Source organism: Mugil cephalus, chromosome 3 (genome assembly GCF_022458985.1).
Source record: "Mugil cephalus isolate CIBA_MC_2020 chromosome 3, CIBA_Mcephalus_1.1, whole genome shotgun sequence".
Lineage (NCBI taxonomy): Eukaryota > Metazoa > Chordata > Actinopteri > Mugiliformes > Mugilidae > Mugil > Mugil cephalus.
In genome coordinates this window covers 20790249-20815685 of record NC_061772.1, presented here as the reverse complement: position 1 = coordinate 20815685, position 25437 = coordinate 20790249, and the positions used below count along the sequence as shown (strand labels likewise).

The 25437-nt window shown below is 39.9% G+C and overlaps 1 protein-coding gene across 3 annotated transcripts in view; it reads left to right on the top strand.

Annotated features, from left to right (window-relative positions):
• The window catches only part of tspan4a (tetraspanin 4a), a 134334-nt gene that overhangs the window by 84587 nt on the left and 24310 nt on the right, over positions 1-25437 (top strand). For all 3 annotated transcript variants that reach the window (XM_047581126.1, XM_047581125.1, XM_047581127.1), the window contains one exon: positions 11546-11620. In XM_047581126.1, the coding sequence (XP_047437082.1) occupies positions 11546-11620 (75 nt within the window). The remainder of the gene's footprint in view (positions 1-11545; positions 11621-25437) is intronic.

Below are 25437 nucleotides of genomic sequence, written 5' to 3'. Positions count from 1 at the left end.
CTCCTTCACGGCCATAAAAGTGCATTAAACTAAATATATTGCCATTTCCCACTGCACGTATTGCCGCAGGCACTTTTGTGAAATAGTCTTTCACAGAAAACCCTCCATTTCGCCTTCTCAAGCCACGGTGGCCCAGTTAGCTTACAAAAGCCCAGGAACAGATGTTAAAACCAATGCTACATGTCCATGTTATGTCACTTGAACGGCACTGCTAACGTACCACAAGGTGCATGTTTTTATGCACATCACAGCATGTAGCATCTGCAGCAAAGATATATAGACAAACAATTAAATAATTCTGATTCTATATACGTTTTTAATTATAAGCTCCTGAGTTTAACCTCCAGTGCAGCTTATGGTATCTAACTTGTTGTCAGGGAGAACTGGTCCCACCACAGAATGGCTTGGCACCAATGGTTTGGCTGTTGTTTCCTTCAGTTTAATGTCCTGAAGAATTTTAGTAGCTTCATTAATCTTAGTAGAACAAAAGCAGTTCTCGGCGCACCTTAACAAACCAGATTATGAGAAGAGAAACAGGGGTGAGAAAAGTGAACTAAACAATGAAATTCAAAGTAGAGGTGTAAACATACTGATTATCATGATTCAGGAGAGGTTAGCTCTGTATGACAGTTTATAGCTCCTCCTAGCTTCTCGTCTAATCTTAGCTCTTCCAGATTCGAGTTGTTTTCTTTCACAAAGGCACAGAACATATGTACTTACTGTCTGTTTGCTATACACTATAGTTTTTGTGGGGTGTTCCAGTGCAACATCTTTGCCCACGCCCGTCACTGTCGGCCTCAGTTGCTTGTTGTTCTTATGTCAGTTGCTGCGAGTTGAAATACTGGTTGTACTGTTGTAATCCCAGGGGGAAAACGTAGGGCAACACATGCAACATTTCCATAACCCACATAAATGTACAAAACCTAAATACTGCAATAAAAAGAAATAGTAATGGAAATGCCTACATTTTGGAAAAACCTTCTGAAGTTAATTTTCTCAAAGTGAAGAATTTAAGAGAATTAATGGGATATCGCAGGACGAACACCTTTCAATGTAAACACGTACAAAGCGCAATTGTCCTTTATCGAAATTTCAGAAATATTGCTTTTATTTAACAAAATAATCCTAATGGAAACGCCGCTACTATAAGTTTAAACCAGTTTGTGGTGACTATATCTACAATAATGAAATAATTCTTTCACTTGTGCAATTATGTTGGTAGTCATGGTACTACAGAACTGAAAAATAAATTCAAATGATATATTTCATTAGATGTTTTTGTTGTTGTTTCTTACTTATTTTAAACTCTCTGACGCGACTAAAATGATGGAAGAGTGTGTCCTCTACATTCAAATTTATCAAAAACCTATGGATATCCTGTGGTTACCAAGACACACTTTAAAAGGAGAATTATTAGCTATTTTTTGAACCGTATCCCTGAAACCTTCAACCCTTTGATCATTCCACTTTTTTTAAACCAGTTTATTAGCCTGAGTTTATAACATATATACATGCTAATACGCTGATAAATCAAGCTTTGAACTTTCCGTTTCAAATGAGGCATCATCACATATAAAGTGAACTGAGAGATATTTTGACAATCTCAGGTAATTAAGTACAGACACTGCACAGGCTTTATCAGAAAGAATAACTGTGTGGGGAAAAAATAGAATGAATCGTTAAGAAAATTGCACAGCAGGAGTAAGCAATTATGAGCACTGTGGGAATGAGTCTTACCATCGATCATTAGCGTGATCCATGACATTTTCTCCACAGTGACCGGACCGGTTCCTGCGCCGTGTCGATATAATGAGACTGAGTGACTTATAAGTCGGCTTTAATGAGTGACAGAGTCTCATGGAGATTTGAAAAGATTCTTCTCCCATCAAATATTAAGGCTAATTAGCAAGTAGATAGCTGATGTGGGAACTGGAGCATTGCAACGTTGCTGTGAGGTATCTGAGGAATTACTGTCGCTCTGTGCGTTAAAAAAAAAAAAATATATTGTTGCCTTTTGCATGGATTTTAATTTGTAGCACCATACATGAGTGACTGGTTGAAAGTGTCCTCTTCAAAGACATATTCAACCTTTACACGAGTGTAAAACTTCACACAGATATTTTTTCCTTTTTAGTGAAAAGAAGTCTTTAAATGCCTTGACGACATATTTTCTTCAGACTGCGTGTGAGCTACGGAAATATTAGGTTACTGTTGGAGATCTTTCAGGGCTTGAACTCATCGTGAATAATATCTTGCTCAAACAGCATTTTGGCCAGCGACACAGAATCCTGTCAGGTCTAAGGTTGACAGTTCGTATAGTAGCCTGCTAAAATATCCCGTCGCTTGAATCGGTTCAGTTTCTACCACTGCGTAAACTTTGAATGAACTTGCCAACGACTGAGCAAATGGTGCACTGACTCCTTCACCATAGTAACAGACAACCACCGGAGATCTGTCATCAGAGAGATGTTGCCTGGCAACCAGCGAAGACCTCAGGTCTCAAGTCAGTGCTACAGGTCAGGGTTATGTTCAAATCACTCTCTGTTTATTTCAATAAGGACAGATTATTTGGAATTGCAGAATCCCAAGAATGTAAGAAAAAACAGCTTTTTGGCGATTGGACTAGAAAAGCAGCCTCGTGGAGTTCCAGCTGAAGGAAGGAGAAACTAGATGCTGGATGATCACAGAGCAGATTTTGCAGGTAGCTGATCTGAAGACAACCAATACAAGGTGGAGAGGGGCAAGAAAAGTGAATTGAGCAATAGAGAAAGACAGACTGATTTACATTTAGATTTAGATACCGAACGGGGATTGATTGACTGAGAGAACATGAGCGAATAGGCCTTTGTGAAAATACACAAGTGACCCTGGAATCTAAACATCCTTCTGTTAACAAATCCCACAAAGCAGTACTCAACGGTTGATAGATGCCGTAGATAGCAATGTGCATCTCTGCAGCTCTCAGAGGACTTTTTAAAGAATCGCTCAAACTGCCTCAAAATAAAATTCCACCCAGAATCGATTCGGCCAATTTTATGGAACATAAATGCTAAACTATCCGTCTCTATTGGGTTTGTAACACAACAAAAGAAGCTAATTTAGTTTGTTGACCAGGTGTGAATGCTCCACAAGGTTAACGCCAAGGCTAACCATATGTGAGCACACAAGCGGGAATAATTAATTTCAGAATAAGAGTTTGGTTTTGGTACAAATGAAACATTTTATTTTTATTTATTTATTTATTTTTTCTGGGAAATGTTTTGTGAACCCTGAACAGAGCCACCAAATTCAATATAGCTGGCTGGGTGCGTCAGGTGAACCAAGTTGGAGCAGCAGAAAGAGGTTTGTGGTAGGCAATCCATTAGCAGGTTACCTAGGTAACCAGAGCCTTGAACATCCACTAGTGCCCAACTGTTCGCTAAACGAGTGAATCACTTTTATGTGGCTGTATGTGCATTTTGTGTACTCCTGATTGGCACGATTTTTTTTGCTATTAGCACTTTTTTTTGTTAAGAAAGCAGTTTTCTAGTGAAGCGTGTTGCACCTGCCATGACATTAAACCAGATTTCAGGCCCAAAAAAAATCCAATACTGTGTCCTTTTAAGTTGAAAATATGAGCCATTTGGAGACACTGGATTTCTCCAGAAATTCAATTTCAACAAGGGCAATGGGTAATTAAAGTCATGTTTCACATCAGTGGGTTCGGACAGTCGATACTCGTGTAAGTCAAAGGGCACAAGGGAGGTGTGGTGGATCCGTGACCTAATCTGCCCACAAATTAGTCAGAAAGGTGAGATCAGTGTGGTGGAAATGGAAGCAGATTGTTTGCACTGAACAGCTTCACGCAGGCCTGAGAAATAGAGCCTGTGAAGTAATTAGACCCAACACACAAAAAGAACATGGCTATCACCTCAAAGGCTCCTCTCCATATACGCTCAAGGCGTTTAAAGCCCCAAAGGCACTGATTTTGGATGCGCTCACGGACCGTGTGCCCTACATAACTACTTTCGCAACACAAAGAATCACTGTAGCTTAGCTTGGAAATCACAGTGTGGATAAACATGGAATCAATCCCTGCGCCTGGATTTCCTGAAGCTCTGCTAGGGCATCAATCTCTGCTAAAAGGGATGTCAGCACTGTTGGCCAAACAAGCCATACCATAAATAACATGAGTATGCAAGAGAGCCTCTGGAGTCTATTACATAAACCTCCATAATGTGTGCAATCTGCATTTAGTTTTTTATAGGCTAATAAAAGCTACTGTTCTTCAGATATATTAGGGCTTACTTAAACGTAGTAAATATCACAGCACAAATCCCTACTCTCTAGTGACTAATTGCGACACTGTTTTCTGTTCTGGCGACTTTACTGCAATAAAAATGTTTTAAAAATCTATCGTCATCCTCCAGAGTCGGTGTCCTGCAGGTTTTAGTTGCTCCCTGAGGGCATCGGTTCCAGGCCTGATATGGACCATTAACTGTCACGGAACAAAAAACCTGCAGGACACCACAACTGGAGGTGAATCTCTTTACCAAGCTGCGTCTCTCTTCTGATGGATTTACATGACGATATACAACATTACACGTGTCTGTGATATCTGGATCTCAGAGGAAAACCAGAAACAAGAGGGAAATTGAGAAAATTGTGTTTTTCTGGTTATATGAAGTCCTGATAATGTGAGGCCTAATGAGGGCCTAAATAAACCTTTCTTGCTTTTAGTCATCCTATGAATATGCAATACGGTATTGCAAGAATGAAAGTAAGACTATAGACCCCGTCATGGGCTACGTCACTGTGACGTAACAATGTCGACTGGAGGCAAAACAGATGGAAACTTGAGGCGAACACTGTCACTTTCAACCGTGAAAATGTCGTCTTGCTGTATTTGTTGGTGCCAAAACCGAAAAATCAAAAACACATATACCAGCCACTGCCAGTCGTAGGCAACTTTGGTTTTGCTTTGGCGATTAAAAGAAAGGATTGGAGTGAGACAATCAACAACAGCACACTTCTTATCAGATAGGACTAATATGTAATGTTTCAGCCTGGACAATGTTATGAGTTAGACTAAATCATGGCTAATATTACATTAAGGTAACCATTATTTAGTGGATTCTTGTTACGTGTTAATGCTAATGCTAACTGCGAGTTAACGCAACTTTACTTGCGTGTTTCAGTGGTCTCCAAGCAGAAGCTGCATTTACTACGTTACCCTCCACAGTGGTTCCACTTACTTCTTGTAATATCTTTGTTGGAGTGGCTTCACTTGATAAAGTGAGACCAGACTTTGTCCCCTCTTGTGTCCTCTTTTGGTCAAATCCTGCATCCAGTGAGCAAGAGTGGGTGAATGTAGTCCCTCTGGTCAGAGTCAACTTTTTAAAATAACACTCATGGTCTCGGATAGTGAGTGTATTAGTATGTTCTCTAAAATATGCGTTTTCCTCGTCCATTCTTGCCAATACAGGTCATTAAAATATGGTAATGAGTGTTTACAAGCTATAGTGTTTGAGATCTTTTGGTTCCAGTTAAGCCCCGCCCCTCAAAAAACTTCACATCTGTTTACAAACCGTGAGGGGTCTATACTGTACTAAACTCAAGTACATCAATTACATACACTGTGCTTCTGCTTTTCTATACTGTACAGCCCAAGCATCTACACTGAAAAACATAAAATATTAATTAATATTAATATTTAAAAACTGCGTAAAGACGAGGGCCCTTGAAATGTCTTTGAGATGTGAGTAGTTTCAGTCTCAGAAGTCTGACTTCTCATTGGAAACATTTCAGAGGGCTTGATTTGAATAACTTTGAGGCCCGGAAGGTTAAATCATCAAGAAAGATTGGAAGAAGATGTCTTTATTCTTTCTTTTCACAATAATTTTGCTCACGACCTTCCAGATTTATCTCAAGGCCTCTCAGAGGGGGGTCCAACAGTTCAGCTGGACCTCCGTGGACTTACTTTGCTCTTAGTAGTCGACCAACTTCTTCGCTCCTTTAAGCATTGATTCGGCATCATTATTAATTCAAAATGTAAGTACACTTTGCTGCTATTACCTTTGTACAGTATTTGAACATAAGTCTACTCGGAGTAAGGAGTACAGAGCCATAACCCTAGTCCTATTCTTTCCATATTCATTTTATAGTTCAGTTTAAGACCATTTAAAGTCTCTTAATACCCAGGGCCCGTCTTATATCACAGACTTTGTTCACTGGACCTCAACTCCCCATCCTCTTACATCTGACAAGAAATCTCTCTTGCATGTCCCACGGCTCGCGACTAAAACTGAAAGGTGACTGATTATTTGCAGTTACTGATCCAAGACTGCAGAAGCAGTTACTGTTGTATTAAAAATATGCTCCCCTCCACTCCTCAGATTCACTGGCCAATCTGTTGACACTTCAGCAGTTCTGGATGTGTTTCTTGTTGTTTATTGTTTCTAGCTTTGTACTTTGTTTTTTTTTTTTTGCAAAAAACAGCTTTCTTAAGCTGCGTTTAAATGTGCCTTAAAAATAAACTTATGAGTTTAAAAGTCAGACTTAATGAGCAAGTGAATGTGGTTCGACAACAGCTTTGCACACTGTAAAGTTGTTTGGTCCATGAAAAAAAAAGTTTCCGGCCTTCTTCTGTTTTCTTTTATTCAGATCTCCTATAAATCCATTTTTTTCTGTGGTTATACAGCTGGAAGCCACTGCTGCAAACAGAATAACGTATTTAAGTTTGAATAATGACAATTCAGGAGAAACATCAAACGTGGAGTCTGCCTCGGTAATTTTGCAACGTGATCTTAGGCTTTGTTTCTAATAATTTATCAGTGGGAGACTGACTGAGTGCACAACAGATATAAATAAACTCACCTCAAGTTTAGGTTTTAGCCAGTATATACTGTATATCCACTGACACGGGCCTCACTTTGAACTCAAGCCACCGCAGCTAAAACAAGAGCAGATGCAAATGTGTTTCCACCGCCTGCTGTGTGTCGCAGAAACAACTGTACCATTAAAGTCTTGTTAGACGACAGCCTTGCAAAATAACTTGAAACAACTTAATGCTTTATGTTGGTACTTTCTCAATTCCAACCACTCTGTTACACAAAAAAAGACTTAACTTCAACCAGCCGCTCAGATATTTTTAATATTAATGACTATGTCCTTTTTAATGCATTACATTTCATCAAGAAAGCCCAACTGCTTGATTGTTCTGCACTTGACTTAATTGGCACACTGTTATTGCTTTTATTATTGTTAGCCTTTCTCCACAGTTCATAAATGGATTTCCATCATTTACAGTTAATTTTCTGCAGCCCGTCTGATAATAGCACTCATTCAGTGCAGGAGCTTGAAATTCCTCAAGCTAATTTGAAAGCTTTGCTGTGGTCTATTATTAAAACAAAACCCATTCTTCTGCCCTGAAATGATCCCGTAGAGTCTGGTTTCTGCATGTGGTCTAAAAAAGAAGAGTTAAATTTCCTATTTAGAGCAGCATAATGGGGAAATATTCAGAGAGCCACGGGGGACGGGGTCTGTTTGTTTTCCAGGGGCAGGTGAGCATCAGTTTCTCATTCTTAACAATGTCCCTTTGCTCTGTGTTGTGAATTCATATCCGAAAAAAGGACACAGAGGCCATGAACAGACTACAGAAATAACACAAAAAAAGTAGTTCTTTCATTTACTTGTTCATTTCGTTGGTCAAAACGTTGAATGTCTCCATCAATATGACTTAAACAAAAGCCAGCAGAGACTCATTCAGTCATGCTATCTTAAAATAAAAAAGAGATAATGTCTTCAGTTACAGCCGTTATAGCAGACAGCTATAAAGGTTTGTGACTCAACAGGGGGTCTGGGATCCCTAGGGGGTTCGTGAAGGTACCGCAGTGGGGGGCGCAAAATCTTTGGTTGATTTTTATATTTTTTGGAATTTTTCCCCACAAATTTAAAGAGAGTCTATTCAGTTCCCAGGTGAATCTCATGTATGTATGTATGTATATGTCTGGTATGTTTGCACATGTTTTAAAAAAAAAAAATGAATATTTGAACATGTGCATTATTTGAATAGCTTAATATTGAATGCAAAATGATAATAATCACATATATTTATAAATAGCATGAGGCCAAGTTTAATATAGAACACATATAGTAGGTAGGGGGTTTCTACCATCAGTTGAGGGGTCCGCAGTCTGGAAAAAGTTGAAGACCCCTACTGTAGGGAGATAAAATAATGTTGAGTTTCTGCTTGTACTACAGATCCAGGACCACTGTTTGCATCATTGACTTTTGGTTTTTAATAACTCATAGGGTAGGTGTAGTGTTTGTGTGTTTGCCTGAAATCAACGATTCAGCTGCTGAAAAAGTAGATAGTCTGTCAACTTATTCTGGGCTTCTTCTGCATTCCAGTGTCAAAAGATCAATTAATTCAACTCTTACCAGGAAAAAAAAAAACTTAATTCAGTGGGTTCACTTTACTTTAGCAACATAAATCTGCTCTAAAGTGCTCGACCATTGCAATCAAAGTTAATTTCTTGCAGCGAAGTTACACAGTTGACCCTTCGCTCCCGTAACTCCGCTGGGTGGAAAGATTTTTCTTCAGCGATCAATAATGGGTCACAAAGTATTTTAAAGAGACGAAATGCTACAGACTCAGACTCGACTTTCTGCATTTTGGTAAATCTGGGTTTCTGATTTTTTTATTTTTTTTTCCATTTAGGTTTATTTAAAGTTGATCCTTTTCCTTTTTATGGTGTTTAAATTACACTTGAGAATTTTACAACCAAAAGAAAGATATATGTACAGATAGCTTTTGACCTGTTACTCAAACAGTGTTAGCTGAGACCAGGCTGGAAAAAGTGTATTATTTCTTAATCTGTAGCACCAGATTGAACCAACTATATCTGAGAGGGAGGTTACAGCGTGCCATCATTCATCAAAAACTCATCTACCAAACCAGATAACAGTAATTTGTGGTAGTAGACAGTGAGCTATTAGATGAAGAGCTGCACGTCTCTTTGCTGGTCACAGACTCATGCATTGTGAACTATGAAAAAAGAACCATGTTTGCCTATGACTTAAATGAAGCTCCTCAAAACTCAAAAGCGAGCAGAGACTGATTCAGTCACGTGGTAAATCATCTTCCCCCGATTATTTGTTTTGATGCCCCCAGAATTTGACCTGTTTCATAAATCCACATTTGCCAAGACTAGAATCTCCAAGACTCGGGAGCACCCGAAACAATTCCTCCACATTGGAAACACCTGAAATTTAACAAAATACAGAGTGTAAAGTTCAGACAGTGAAGCCTGACAGAACAATAGAAATTGATTTCAGACAGTTATTTGAGAGCCTCTCCATAAAAAAAAAAGCACAAGTGAGTCAAACACACCGTGGGCTGTATCCTGCCATCGGTTGTTACCTCTCAACTTCCAGTGTTGCCACTGAGGCTTTTATCCTTTCCACGCTTAGTGATTCATTCATGCAGGTGCTGCCAAAAAGACCTTGGGGTCCACTGACAGCCCTGCTGGATGCCAGGCTTGTGAACTAGCAACATTCGCATCCGCTGTCAAGAAAACACCTGGAATACAATGAGGACAGGAGGTCATGATGTCTCCTTGAAATCAGTTTTGACCCTCTGCGATGGTTTCATGCAATAAAAAAAAAACACAAAGTATGAACATGTGTTTGCACTTCTGTAACTAATGCAGTGCTTCTGCAGCTACTGGTGATGTGCACATCGATACTGAAATATCGATGCCTCCGATACCAAGTCTTTATGCTCTAAAATGGATTCTCAAACCAAAATATCCATGCTTTCGTACTTTCAATACCTCAGTCGTTCAAGGTCATGTAGGGACGCGGTAGAAATTAACTAAGCTATTGAGTTGTGAAAACGCAACAAACCTGAAACGCCTCAGGTTAAAGCACAACACAGAATACGAGGCATTTATGATGAGGAGGACAGAAGAGGAGAGTAGGAGTTCTCATTTTATAGCAGTTCTTAATGGTTAAACAAGAATTCATTTAATGGTCTTATAAATTTACTGACTGTATTTTTTTTCAGTGTTTCAAACAACATTTTCACACATTGTGTATGATTGTGTCCTCTGTTTTTTTCTGTTGTATTAGCTGTGGTATCATTGTCTGAATATACTTGATGTCTTGTATTCTTTATGAAGCTATGATTTAAAATACACTACTTTTTTAGGTGCACCAGAAACATTAAGGTGTATTCACACAAAGTATCAAGGTATCGGATCGGTGTCGTCGATACCAGCCCGCATTTTCCTCAGTATCAGACCAGAATGGAAATAGGTGGTATCGAACATCACTAACAGCTACATCTTCAGGGTTTGAATGTTAGCGTACTAACGCAGCTCGCACTTAATGACTTGTCCCTGTTGATTTCCCCATTTTCCTGGCTCCCTCATGATTTAAATCTGAACCACTTTTATAATCTCCACAACAAATAAACTCTCAACGAATGATGGTTCTCGAAAATCATTATATTCTAAAATGTTATTCAGTACCAAAATAATCCAGTGAGAGTTTTCTAAACATCTGTGGGAACGGGCTGGCTAATAGCTCATTTAGCGCACTGCTAATGGTGCCAACAAACAGTCAGAAAGAGTCTGCTGCAGCTCACAGGTGAGTTAACTGCCCACATGGGAACTCTAGTAAATAATAGGAGTGACAAAACCCCACTACTTGTTCAGTTGCACTGTTTGTGTTATGTAAGGAATGTCTATGTTACATTTGAGACCATCAAGGCAGCAGGATAGTCCCCTCTCAACACTAAATGAATTAATTGAGAAGTCGCTGTGATATTTTACTCCAGATAAAAACAGGTGCGTTGGGAGAGTGGCGAACACCACTGTCCTTCGAGGCTTAGAGCAAGTTACCAGACTTGTTCTCCTAAATGCAGCGGAGCACTAATGCGTGTACGCGTATTCTCGTACAGCCATCATCTGACAATCTCCCATTTCGCTGAGACGGTTGCGTGACCTTGCAGAAGCCGTCGTCTCCCAAAACATTTGGCTCCTGTGTGGTTCGGGCTATCACTCCGGCGTGTGAGAGACGGAGCCACGTACTAGCAGAGCCGCTGATGGATGAGCTCGTAACTGGTTTAAGCACTCAAATGGGCCCACAGGAAGAAGATGTATCACCCATCCAGCAGCTCATCCCAGAGGGGAAGGGCTGGTGGGGATGGGTCAGGAATAAAATGTGGCTACTTTTAACAGATTCAAAAGTGGATAGAGGGGAAACTGTATATAACCTGTCCCTACTCGCTCCGATAGTCCCACCTCTTCCTCCTTATCTGCTCCCTTGACCCGTCAGTTTGACACGTCAAGGCTGAACAACCTATGCCTCTTCAGTCCTATTTGACAAACCCTTTCTCCTTGACACTTATTTCTTTCTTTCCTCATTTCTTCCTTTCACTCCGTCTCCCACCGCACACTTCTCCGCCGCCTCGTTCGTTCTCCACAGACACACACAGACGGGTCTCGGGTCTTTTCTTCAAAACTGATCAATTGTGTCTTCTCTCCCTCCCTCTCCGCAGTTCTTCATCCTCCTCCTGCTCATCTTCTTTCTGGAAATTCTGTCCATCATGCTCTTCTTCATCTACCAGGACGAGGTAAGACACCTTAATTATTCCCCTCGTGTTACATCCTATGATTCCCTTCACCTGGAAAGTGATAATTGGCCGTGAAAGAGACTGTCCAATTCATGCCCCTCATATATCAAGCAGAACTGACTGCTGACGATTCCGATTGAAGGTGGCATGTAAATGATCCATCTCTGCAGCAAGGTCGTTCTGAAGTTTATACAAGCGGTGTTGCGTGCGTCAGCTGACATTTCTGCATAAACGACGGCTTGCTGAAGCTGCTTGAGAATCTTTTATTTACAATTTGATTTGAGTTGGTGCAGACGCACGCAGGCACAAGCTCGTCTTTGGGGAGGTGTCTCTGGGCTACGGCCAGAAAAACATATACACTCTCACGACTTCCCTTCCTTGTTAATAAATCTCAATTTATCTCTGCTCATCTATTTTGTATGATTGCCCCTTGTACATAAACAACCCAGACGAGAAAGAAGAAGCAGATGAGCCAACTCTCTCCTAATATGTATTTGTAATCCCTTCACAGCTTCTCAGCTAAGGTTTTAATAATGCATTGAGACAGGGTATAATAAATAACCAGTTTTAATCTTACTTCACTTGATACAACATGTTGCTGTGGCGTTGCACACGTTAGACCCTAAATACCCATGTTAAAGCAACAACTCTGTCCACAAACATCGATCGAACCCTGAATAACAAACATCACGTTGGGTATTACTTGGACTTCATGAGATTAGTGAGATTACTTGAGCACGGGGGGAATTACATCCCAAAGTAAGTCTGGGTTGGTGCAATGAATAAATCACATATTTTAAGATATAATCCTGTGCTTTAAGGGCATTGAAGATTACGTATGTTATCTTGCAAAGCTGCTCTGACTATTCACATTGTCACATAAAGGTTCAATTACATTCTGCTCAAAAGAGTTGCGGCCGTTTGCACAAAAGCCCAAAACATGCATCATTGTTGCAAGTGCATTAATAAAAACAGCAGAGAACAAATGCTTTCCGTATAGTTTAATGGCTAATTCTTTCATATTTTGTGCAACGCGTAAGGCTTCAACAATTTTCCCCTACTGTTGATTTCAGCTATTTAATTAACAATTTAATACAAAGCCCTAGAGGAATATAAAGATTGCTTATTTTGTTTCAACAATGGCATAATATATACATATATACACACATATACACACATACATATGAAAATATCCTCACCCTCACATTAGAGATGCTGAGCCCGGAGAGTATTTCAACATGTTTGTGCCGTATTCCTACAAATTTAAATTAGGTGATTATCCTTCTTTTGTTCAAGTAACTGAGTGAATGGGCAATTATTTCAGCACTATTTCTATTGACTGAGACTGTATGTCTTGACTTGAGTTTTCTGTGGAAAAAAAAAGAAATAATAAAATCAACAGAGAGTCTGCAGGTGCAGTATGCTGGGCACCCTCTAGAGGCACTTAACAAAATCACAGCTGCGTGAAGTAGACGCAAGCCATAGAGAACCGTCATAAATCACTGGAAGTTTCACAGCCTCTGCCGTTGCATTATTCATGTGTTGAGACAGAGGATGTTATCCCCTAAGACTTAGGCCAAGGCCGATGCTGACTGCGATTCCCTGTTTCCAAATTCCGTTGAAAAAAGCCCAAAAGCGCGTCCATATTCATGTTTAGATATGCTCGAAGCCTTGGACCTTCAACTTGCATGTAATTTGCGCTGGCTTTTCAGTTTTTCTTTATTGTGATACACGCATGATTACATAAAATGCCTTTGTATTTCTATTGCAGTTCGTCTTTGGTGGTTTAACCCAGCGAGTATTTCTCGACTGCCATGTTCTTCTGGGCCTCAATTCAATAAGCCTTGCCGTGTAGCTTAGCTGTGTAGTATAGCTTTTAATGAATGTTTTCTTTTGTCACACCTCACCTTTCTCTTGGTATCTGTGGTCCCTGATGTTTAGTGCATCCTATTATTCAGCCTCTGAATAATTCAGTTTTGTCTATTCAGGAGGCGATTAGTGACAGAACACAGTAAAAAGTTAGGGACGGTCCAGATGCTGTGCAGAGCTGGTGCACTGTGGGAAATAACTCAGAGTAAAGAATGGATGGCCATTACCAGGACTGCATGATACCTTTTTTCCAGCAGTGGACTTAATAACTCTCAGAGTTTCTTTTCGCTTTGTAAATTGTCGAAGGCGTGTCGCTCTACTGGAAAACAGAACAAAAACTGGACCCTTCAACAACACAAGGCTACACACCCATTAACAAAAACCTGAAAGTTCACTGTGGTCATGTGTTTTAATTAGGAAGTGTGCACGGCTACGTAAACAAATTGGTGCTGTTAGCCAAAGTAAAATGTATTATTTAGTTAGAGATTAAAGTTTGTAGTTAATAAATTACCCAATTATTTAAAACTTGCACTACAAACAAGTACTCCAAAAAAGGTTCAGCCTGAATAGAAGCTCGAACATTGGGATACAATCACTGCAACGGGTAAGCAGGACACAGGAAGCAGGAGATGTGGGATATTTCAATCAAATATTTTGCAGCCAGTATCTTTTCCTGTGACTTATTCAGTGATAAGGAATCGTTATCTGCTTTAAATAGGCTTTTGTGGTCAATCATTTGTAAAAGCATCTGCGTCATGTGGAATGTAGGGACATACAGATAATACGGTACGTCTTGTGTCGAGTATTGCTGTCAATGTAAAAACAAAGATTTTATTCAAATAATTTAAGGATACAGGATGTGATGTTACATCCTGTTTAGTAAAGGTGGTCAAAAATGGTGAGATGGCTAATGATAAGCTAATGATGGCTAATGATAAGAGGTGCAGAAGGAATGTTAAATTAATCCATGTGTCATTCTCTCTGCCGAATAATAGGACACTGGCTACGTTTAATATTTAGTCTTATTACTGGTGATCTTCTCCCTGCCATGAGTTCTCATTGGGTCAAGCATAAATTTTGCCTTATCACATAGGGCCACAATGATCAATGAATATTACAGTCCTGTTCGGATCTGGTATTAGCATACATCCATAGTGAACCAATTCCAAGTGACCAGAGAACAGGTATGTTCACACCCAAGAAGCATTGACGATGCATTTGAGATCCGATCACCGAGACCACATTCTTTTCAGTAGAGTGAACACTGGGGGTGCACTGTGGTAGGTAATGTACAGTGAATGCTGTAGTAGCTTTGAGCAAGACATCAGAGACTCATGGCGCTGGTGTGTGAATGCAAACGTGCTTGTGTGAATGAATGGGTAGATGCGTCATTGCGACTGTAGAGCGTTGAACAATACGTGTTAGATGTGTTAGATTGGACGCCCACTCAAATTATCGTATTCCAGGTTCTCGTGAATACGCAGAACATTGTCTCATTAATAATAAAAGAGAAAAACACACAACCAATATTTTGAATGATTCCCAGAAAAGATAAAAGCTAGACCTTGCTGCTGGTAAGTAACTAATCTAATAAGTCTAAACAAGAACAAATTAACAAATGATATTTGTAAATCTCAGTAAAAAGGGATGTTGAAATATGAAAAAGTAACCATGTAGAGTTAAGTGACTATTTTTCCTCAACAGTGACCGACGTCTTTATTCACCTTTATTGTCTGAGATTTTCCTGTCACTGCTGCAAACGGTGCATCAGTGAGATTACTCATACTTCTGGGGTTCTAGTGTTAATCAGAACTTTGGTGTCTTAAATAATGAACATCAGGGTGGAGATAAATAATAATTTTTAGGGCATGCGGGACTTCACAGCTCATTACGTTCCACATTTTACCACACTCATACTGTTTATGACTCGGAAACCACAGCAGCGAGACACCAGCTGTTTGCACAATATTGTGCTCCACCCTAATTGATCGTAGCGCTGCATGTTGTTTGCATGTAAAGCACAGAACTGTGGCACCGAACAGCCACAACATAATGACCTTCCTAAAACTGTGTGGTTGTACCTCCTAAACAGTTGTGACTCATTGGTGATATGGGCCTTCTGAGGCTGTCCTGTGGTGTCCGCCAACACAGTGTTGTTAGCGGGGGCCTTTGGGTGCTATGGGGTGAGGGGAGGGGGCTCTGTGGATCAAAGATACTTGTTACGTTTGGGATCCGGTGAATTTGGACGCCAGGTCAACAGCTTGTGCCGTTGTTCATGTCTTTTGAGTTGTTCCTAAACTGTTTTATGTGTGTGTGCCTGTGTCGCTGCTGTGGGGTGGGGGTGCCATGTCTGGTCTAGGTGGGGGCTACATGTCTTAGTAGCATCCACATGAATGAATGCCAGGTCCCAAAGTTTCCCAGAAAAGCAGAACACTGTATTTTCACAAGATGGCTGATGTTATTTACTTCACCTTTCAGTGGTCATAATGTTATGCTTGATCAGTGTATTTAAAGCTAGGTGTGAACACAGGACTCAGAGCAGCCCTCTTGTGTATTTGGTTTTGCTGTGACTTTGTGATTAAAATAATTCACTTAGCAGAAGACCTTAGTACAGTGAATAAAATCTCAGTTTCTTCAAAAAAATAAATACCTAGGGATATTTTTTGTTTGGGAGACCTTGCTGTAAATAATGAATACTTTACGGTATCAAAAAAAAGAGTCAAAACATTTAACTCTGACAGATATCAAAACGCATGCACACAAATATTTGCGGACAGGTGGAGATTCTTTGATTCCTCTGGAGGACCACATGCTTTTCAGAGCCCCAGCTGATCTCTGATTATCACGACCTATTACTTTTCATGTCCTCCATCACCATGGCAACGTGGCGGCAGCATTACTGGAGCTAAGCCACCTCCGTGCAAAGTCTTCCAGATGCCATAACTTAAACAGGGTATAGCATTAGGTGCATGTTGATGAACTCCCTCCCAGCCCTCGGGGATGGTCACGCTCAGTGGTCTGGTTTATTACACCTGCTTCAGACGTGATAAAAAGCTCCGTGACGCCGCTGGTAGCTACTTCAAACAGCTCACAGTTCTTCCACACATCTGAAACCATCACTGTTTGTTTCACTTTGTTCATTCCTAAAGATGATGAAAAGGTCCTGCGAGGTTAACTACAGGGGGTACCAGTGCAGCTCAAAGTGTCAAAGCAAATAATAATAAGTCTGGCTCAGCGGGAGGATAATGAAATTTGATGTATGGATGTTTATACCATCTCCGCACGGATTTATTGCCTTTCCCCTACTGGCTTTTTTATCGCTTTAAGGGGAAATGACCCCAAACACAAACAATAGAGCAATAACAACAGGAGATCCCTAGCAATACTGTTCAGGGATTAGAGGACAGGCAATGGATCTTAGCAGCAGTAGGTTTCTACTGTATTTGTAGTAGAGCAAGTTCAATCACAAAGACTTAAGAGACTGCCGGAGCCGTTAAGCATCCTTAATTAATAACGCAATGCAGTTGTCTGATTATGTCGGCATATGCTGATAGTGTACTGTAATAACTCGCTCACCTAAATAAAACTGCTACTACTATAGTAGTATATCCATCAATGTGGCACAGATGAACATGAGCTCTTGACTACAGAGCAGAATAAGCTGTGGGTCAATACGAAAGATCCCGCTGAACAAAGACTTAAAGGTCAGTTCACATTACATTCATAATATAAGAGTCAAGAGCCAAAGTGAAACTTTAACTGATCTGTTCCAAAAAAATAAGGAAAACCTCATTAAAAAAATATTTAACATTTGTAACTTTGATAATGAAAAGAAATCTATCATCGGAAGACAGACTTCCACAGTGGTCCGTCTCACGACTCCTCTCATGTGTTTCGGTAACTGTGGGAGTTTTTAAAAATTAAAACACCATTTCCCTTGATGGCTAATGCCCAGTGACTAATGGTGCGTATATATCACACCATATAATGCAAGATATTAGGCCACACATGTCAACAGTGCGAAGAACTTCTGCTGAAATATAACATCAAAATAAAATTCTGTATTAATACTTTGCTGTTTCCCACAAAACTTCATGAAACCCCAGCATTTTTTGTGTTTTATTATTATTTTTTTAGTTCTGTCTTAATAAAAGCCCCTAACTGATCTAGTTGAGTTCTGTATTTGTCCGTCTTTAAATTACGGTAAAAACGTGGATATTGGTTCTAGCGACGAATAGCTGCAGCCTGTGTAGTTCATGTACATGAATACTAAGCATAATGCTTTTGGGACGTGGCATTATATGGGCAAATGTATGTAAGATTAAATAAACCATCAGCGCATAAATCTATTTCATTAGATGGTCTAAAGAGCAAGGGCACAAATGTCGGGGGTTTAAAAAGTTTCCAGTAACACACATTTTTATTAGTAAACAACACAAATAGCTCCTCGCGCTACATGAGTCGTCTGCGCCGTTTTCTGGTTTAATTGAGTACAGAGCAGGTGAGCGGATGTTGTGTGTAGGGACTTTGGGGAGGAGAGGGAGGGAGAGATGCTTTCAGGAGCAAGAGAAAAAAAAAACAAACACAATGTGCAATAATATTTCTGATTCGTTATGAGACCATGGTGGAGTAAATTAGATCCTAGTGGGCCGCCACAGTATTAACATTGTTTGGGAAACCCTGCACTAGTACAATCCATTCAGCTCATTTTATTGTGGCTGGTTTCAGTTCCCACTGGACAGCTGGTTATATGGACTCATGTGCAGTCAACCATGACCCTTGGAACATAAACATTGCTTCAGTACAAATATCGTCAAACATCAACAGACCAAGAGCAAGTTGAAGAGACTTTAACAGTTGGGAGCAGCCCCATATAACACGGGAATCATTATCCAAAAAAAATTTCAGAACAGATCTTTGCAAAGGTCTTTTGAAGTCAATCATGCCTTTCTCTTTTCAGCACCAGAGTCCGACCAAGTTTTAATAACCGCTCCAATCAGTTGGGCATATTTATTCTGGAAATGAAGGGGTATGAAGTATTAAGATAACACTTCACCTTCACCTTGCAAAACGCATTAGAATATTATAAAAGAAATAAACAGAATACATCAAATTGATGAATCTAAATGAGCGTTGCATTGCAGTATAAGACATAACGTGATTAAGCTTTAGTTTCAGACAGCAGAGACGACAGAGGGAAAGTTTAAAAATCGCAACTAATGGAAGGTTTTATGGAAATGAATAAGTACATTTCTTACACTGACTTGTACAAGAGGCCGATTTACCACAGACAGCTTGATAGAGATGCACGTTTTAACAAAATTACAGGTTATAATTTTTCTACTTTCACTAGAACAGATGCTGTATTTCAGTGTTAGCATTACTCTTGGCAGTGGTCACTGTGGTAGAAGTGTTTGTTCCAGTATTTATTTTAACAGACAGATTAATAACTCATCAAACAACGTCGGGGGAGTTAAAAGGTCTCAACAAAAGCATTATTAATGGGGCGAACGCTGGATGGGAAACCAACTAATCGAATGTACAGACACCGAAAAGGTCAATACAAGTGATAGAAATTATTGGCCAATCTTCCTTAGGGTCCTTGATAAGTTACCCCTGAGGTGCAAACCAAAACCTGATCAATAACCGAGAAGCTGTGTGTCTGTGCGCACTGATTTAGAAGCCTTGTTACTCTAGATGCCTTGGCATTGCATCAGATGTTTGCATGCGGCCATCTTTGCTCCCTATAATCGTATTAGTTGTATAATCCGTCCACTGAAGAAGGAAATCAGATAGAAATATACACATATATTGGTCGTGAGCGTTGAGACAGACAGATAGACTCCCCCGCTGTGTGAGCAGCTGAAAGAAAATCAATCCAATAGATATATCGATGCACTATGAACACTCATAGACTCCAATCCGACACCAGCTTGACACATTAATACACTTCTGCCTCTGCTGGGATCTTTTCGTTCCATCTTTTCGAGACTGCACGAAAGACCCCGCAGCTAAAAGAATTCATTCTGACACTGATGAGCTGAAATTATAGCGAAAAGTTTGCCCTCAGGTACCCTTAAACTGCTCTGTCATCAGTCTGCGGTGTTCATTGCTGTTCATTTCTCAGGAAGACTGCTTTTTTTGTTGTTGTACTTTAATCACAGAAATGACCTTTGACATCCATCCATCCGCAGAAGAGATGAGAGGGAGAAATTTTTTCCATGTAGATTCAAGAGTGAAGAGATAAATGATCAAATGAGTGTTTATAGTCAATAGCTGTGGCCTTGTGTTAAAGGACTTAACTTGAGATTTGACTTCTCCTTTATCCAAGGGACTATAAGTGGACGCCACCGTCTTAGATATGAGATAAAAAAAAAGACATCTTTATACTATTTCTATAAGAAAGAGTGAACCTTTTAATGTATCCTTGTGCTCGCTGCTGTTGAGTGGGCAAACTCCATGTGCATATTCATGGCACTTGATGAGATAAGCAGCTCCAATACGGCTACTACTTTTTTCAGTAAGAAAGTTCTTTTGACCAAACTATGGTCTTATTAAACCAAATAAATCCTCAACTGGAAATGCACAATACGATATAAATTAAATCTGCATCGGGATAATCATTCAAATCCTGTAATGAGAACTTTGCACTGCTACAAAACATTTGCAATGCAAGCAGAATGACATTTTTATTCCACTTTTCTATACTGTAAGTGCTTTGTATTTTATTCCTTGACACTAATTCAGTAATTCGTAAATGTGTCTGTACATCGTTTGATACAGAAGTTCTTGTGGGACAAAACTGATGCGTTTGGGAAATTTATTTCATAAAGGTTTTCTGTTGGGTTGTTTGTTCATCAGTTATTTGTGTCAAAGTTTATTTTCTTTAAATAAGGTACCCTTTTACTTTTCTGAAAGCAAACTGCATTCAAAGTCCATAGCTAAGATCAAGAATGAACCATCAAAGTACTTGCCATTAAAACAATCCAATCCTTTGCGGGCCCACAAAAAAAAAAGTAATACACTGTACATCTAATCCATATTAAGATAACCGTCCAAAATCTGATATCAGAAATAAGAAAACTGCTCTGCTCAGGCATCTAGATAGCCCATAGCACCAGTAAGCCGTTTGAAGTTTATTTTTTCTACAATCAGTAGAGTGGATTTTTCCTTTTAGACAAGATATTTTATTGCTTGAAACTGAATGCATTTAAGAATACAGGCTTATTCCGTCTAACAGAGATGGAAAAATGTGCATTTTACTAAACTCCAAAGGTGTGGTTTAATTTGCTGAAGAACCGTGAGGGGTCAAGCTTGTTTACTGCAGAACTATCCAGTCTCTTTTGTGACTCCCAGCGGTCTCAAAAAAACAAAAAAAACAACAAATGGCTATAAAATAATGAGTCATTTGGGCTTTGCCCTGCCACAGCTTCATCACAACATGACCCTCATCTTAGCTCATCCTGCCACCATCATTTGTGTTATTAGGCCAATTGCGGCACGTGGGATTTCCTCTCTGCTGCTCAGTGATTCGTGTTTGCACCGGGTGCCTGTCATGGGCTGAGGTGATTTCGGATCTGCTTGTGTGTTTTGAGATGAGTCAAGGTGAGGTAACGCAGCTGTAAAAGTGAAGTCAAGAAAGAGAGCTGTGGTCAGTCTGGATCCCTCGATGACCTCACCCCACTAAACCCAAACGGCATCGGAGCCATTGACATGAAGTATGACCACTGCTACATGTACGACAGCAGATGTATTGGCCATGTTCTTGTCACACATCTGTAACCAATGTAGAAACAAATAAATCTTCATATTTTATATTGTATCAGTAAATATATTTGCTCTCCCATCTTTGAAAGCATTATGAGACATTGCTGAAGGCTCTTGAAGAAATGGAATAAATGGATTAATACGCACGACAATGGCCGACAATGGTGAGAATTTTGGTTCACTTCTTCCATGTCCTCCTTCAAACTCAAACCACGGTTCAGATTTTGCTGAAGACAAATCATACAAATGTTTGTATCAACGAACCTTCTCAGTTAACCTTTCCTCGATGTGGTGGGATGGAAAAACTGTTCGGAAATACTACAGCTGAAACACGTTACTACCAAGCAATCAGATTAATCAGCCGTTGCTATGGCATCAAATTGATGTGGAGATAAAAAACACACATTAGTGTCTGTGACCCTAGTTTTCCCAGTGTGTCATGCACCGTTGGCACCAGTCAGCCTGGTCGCTGGCTTTTCAGCCTATTCAGCATCAATGGCAAGACTGGCTGGTTAAAGAAATCAATCTGATTGATGATTCAGTGTAGAAAGTTATTCCTTTCATGCGTAGCATACAGAATGTGCCATACGGCCGTTGGCAATTTGAGGCAATACCTTTGTTCTGGTAGCTCTTGTTGGTTTACATACAGCACTTGTATATATCATGTTGCATTTTGGTATAAAGACCCAAGAACGATAGATCATAAGGGTTAGAGAAGCAGCGTGGGGTCTGTAAGGTAACAGGTTTGTATTTGTCAAGATGGGTAAGGTGTGTGGTGGGACCCAGGTGCAGGACAGCAGGAGATGAGGCAGGGGTTCTGACAAAAAGTATTCAATGATATGAAAATCTAACAGGAAGCACTGCAGGCGGAAGGCAAAGCCAAAACACGTAGAGAAAAAACACGGCAGGAAGACAAAAACATGGCGTGGTGACGAAAAATATGGCATGGTGACGAAAACGAAGCAAAAGACAACAAAGTGAAAGGCAGGGTTATATATGCACACCTGGGCAGAGGGGTGACAAGACCCAGGTGAAACTAATGAGGGAGGAGCACACAAGGAGAAACCCATTCGGTAATCAAGGGAACACAGGAAGGGACACCAGACAAGAAACCAAGGAACTTAACAAAATAAAACATGTCCATGGTAAAATGACAGACATACAGAATCATGACAGCATTTGTCTTTGTACATGTCTGAGGTGCTTTTGCTTTACCTCCCATTCTACTGAATCCTTCTTGAATAAATAAATGGAGGGGACAAATGAAGAGAAAGGATTTACCAATGGAGGATTAATAAAGAAAAAGTAATGTTTTTTAATTAACTACGTACAGGTGGTCCCCACAAGTTTAAAATATAATTCTGCTTACAACTAAAAATAACTCGTTCCCAATCCCACGTTAGCTCGCATGCACATCTGATCAATGAACCGAATCATCTTATTTCATTCGGTTTGAGTGTGTTTAAAGACTTAAATCAAGGTTTTCAAGGTAGAAAATGTCTCACGACACGCATCATTTCTCCTGAGAAGCCAGATCTGTTTCCGCCGCCAGTCGCACTCTCACATCACTGTCTTCTCCTCGTGGCCTTGCTCCACCTTTGTTAGACTCAGTGTAGAAAATTGAGGAATAATTTGATAAGGAGAAAGAAACGGAAAACGTAGCCTCTTGTGAGCAGTCTGCTTCAAATGCAGGTAAAATCTACCCACTCATGCAGTAAAAAGGAAGTACAAGCACATGAGGCCCGCTGAAATCCTATTTCAAGTGTGATAACTCCACTTTTTACGCACCATTACTGTTCTGGCACCAGCCATCAAAGGATTTTAGCTTGTCAACATATCAAAATGCAGCACCTCTGTCAGAATGGTGAAAATTGAGAAAATTTCATTTCATGCACACTGTAGAAACGCAATTAGATTAACACCCCTGGCTAATCACATTACTAAAATACACCCCCATCAGGGTAATGTTAATGTGAGAGACAAATTGAGACAAACCATTTGTTTGTGTAGTTGTGGAATATATGTGACATGGGACCATGCTGTTAATGTTGAGGACTAATTAGAAGTAATTTAAATTGCAATCAGACTGAGACGCTGATAATTATGGAGGAAAAAAGTGGAAAATGTAAACAATCCTACAAATACATCTGGATAAAAATGATACTTGAACAAAACGCTGGTGAGCAAAAAATGGTAACGGTGTTGTATCTTTAAACAGAAGGTTTTGCTTCTACAGCCCATGGCGTAGGTTGCAGTTTATCTGTAGTACAAATTACACTTCTCATGATAGTGTGAGTGTTTCTGGTAAATTGCCAATTGCGGTAAATAAAGGGCTCATAAAGGTGGTGGCCTCAGTCTTTGTCCAGGCACTTGAATATTTAAGTCGTTCATGAAGGCTAGGAAAGCAGACCACATCTAGAAAGTCTTCAACTTTTCCTCTTGCCATGAAGGTCACTTTGTCCGGCGCCAAATTAGATGACAGTTCTGTAAACCATTGACCAGAGGCAGGTCCCGAATCTCCTTCCATCTTAAGGCAATTACACATTTAGCTTGTAGCAGACAGAAATTAATTAGTTTAAAATTCAGTTTTACCCGGATTTACTGTCCATGGTTACCGCTCATTTTACACTTTTGACTGCATTAGCTACTTTGCAAATTGTAATTGATAATAAAAAATATATTGTTAAACATAAACCATGATGTGATGAGATTATTGATCCCGGGGCTGGCCAGTATTTACGTCAGCCCCACTTCCACTGATGAACACATTAATGCTCGACTTAACGATTTCGGCCACCTAAATGGTTGAATGGGTCAGCGACACCTCAACTTTGCACCCAGATCTGTCCAAACTTTGATTAATAGCACATCCTTCACAATTCTTAAGTGTAAAAGTCACAAAACTAAAAAAAAGTCTTAAAAAAGTAAAAACATATCACCTAAGTCAGATACAAATTCACAGTGGATTAGTATTATCACAGGACCTATGCGTTACGAGACATAGGGAAGATAATATGCAGGGTAATTTGTACTTCTTTTTTACTACTTTTTTTTTTTTTTTTTACACATTTATTAATTTGCATGGGATTAAAATCACAGACGATCTGTGCAATTATTAAAAATTACATGAGGTCTCCAGGTAAAACGAGTCCCATGTGGGGCTTAAGAAGTAATAAAACCTAGGGCTGAAATATTAGTCACACTGCTCACAATTAAAGTTCAATACAATTTCCAGGGAATCTGACAAGTTTTTGCCCAGAGAGTTTATCAGGCGTCCTTGGCTCCTCCTGCCTAAAATTATTTGGTCAAGACAAGACACTGTTGGACTATTTATTGATACTTTTGTTTTTAGCCAAAAAAAGACCAACTGTTCCTTGTAAAACTTAATTTCATTCATAATTAGTTTCTTTTTTTCCTGTAAAAAAGGCAACGGATGACTCAAAGTCTTGCTCACAAGTTCAGCTGCTGCACTCAAGCACTAAATATGTCTCTCACTACAACAGACATCCAACAGTGCTCTTTTGTTGCCACGCTGCTGATCTGAAAGCTGTTCTCTTCCTTGTTGCTGCATGTTCATAACGCATTTCAAAAGCCCTACCTCCACCGCAGCACAGACCTGTAGGCTCAGGCCCTACATCCCCCTAGGAGGGAAGTGATTATGCTTTTATCAAAACTCACTCCCCGCCGGATTGCGAGGAATGACAGTGTCAAAGACCTTTTCACGTAGGTTGGCTTTTCAAACTAGAGCGAAGAAAATACAGCAGCTAAAAGGTGATAAAACTTCAGAAAGGGAATCAAAATAGATCTTCAGCGATGTGGAAAATGTCAGGACAGACTGAAGGCACCAGATGACAGCTTCAGAGAAAATGCACCTGTGGTTTTCGACACCTGCAGGCAAAATACTTAAAGAGATATTCCACTGCGCACCAAAATAGATACATACTTCAAAAAATTTTATGCTGCATCAGCCTGATGATCGGGCCGTGGAAACGCACGGATGTACGGGCAGCATTTACATTTTCAATACGAAAAGTTTCGGTCACAGAGGTAATGAGTCTTGACCTTGTCCAGTATCTTGCTTGAACTCCTACTCCCTTGATTAAGGCTGTTCAACATTCCTTAAAGCTTGGATTCTGCTAGTTGTGTGCTCTCCCCGTTAGTAGTATTGATTGTCCACATAC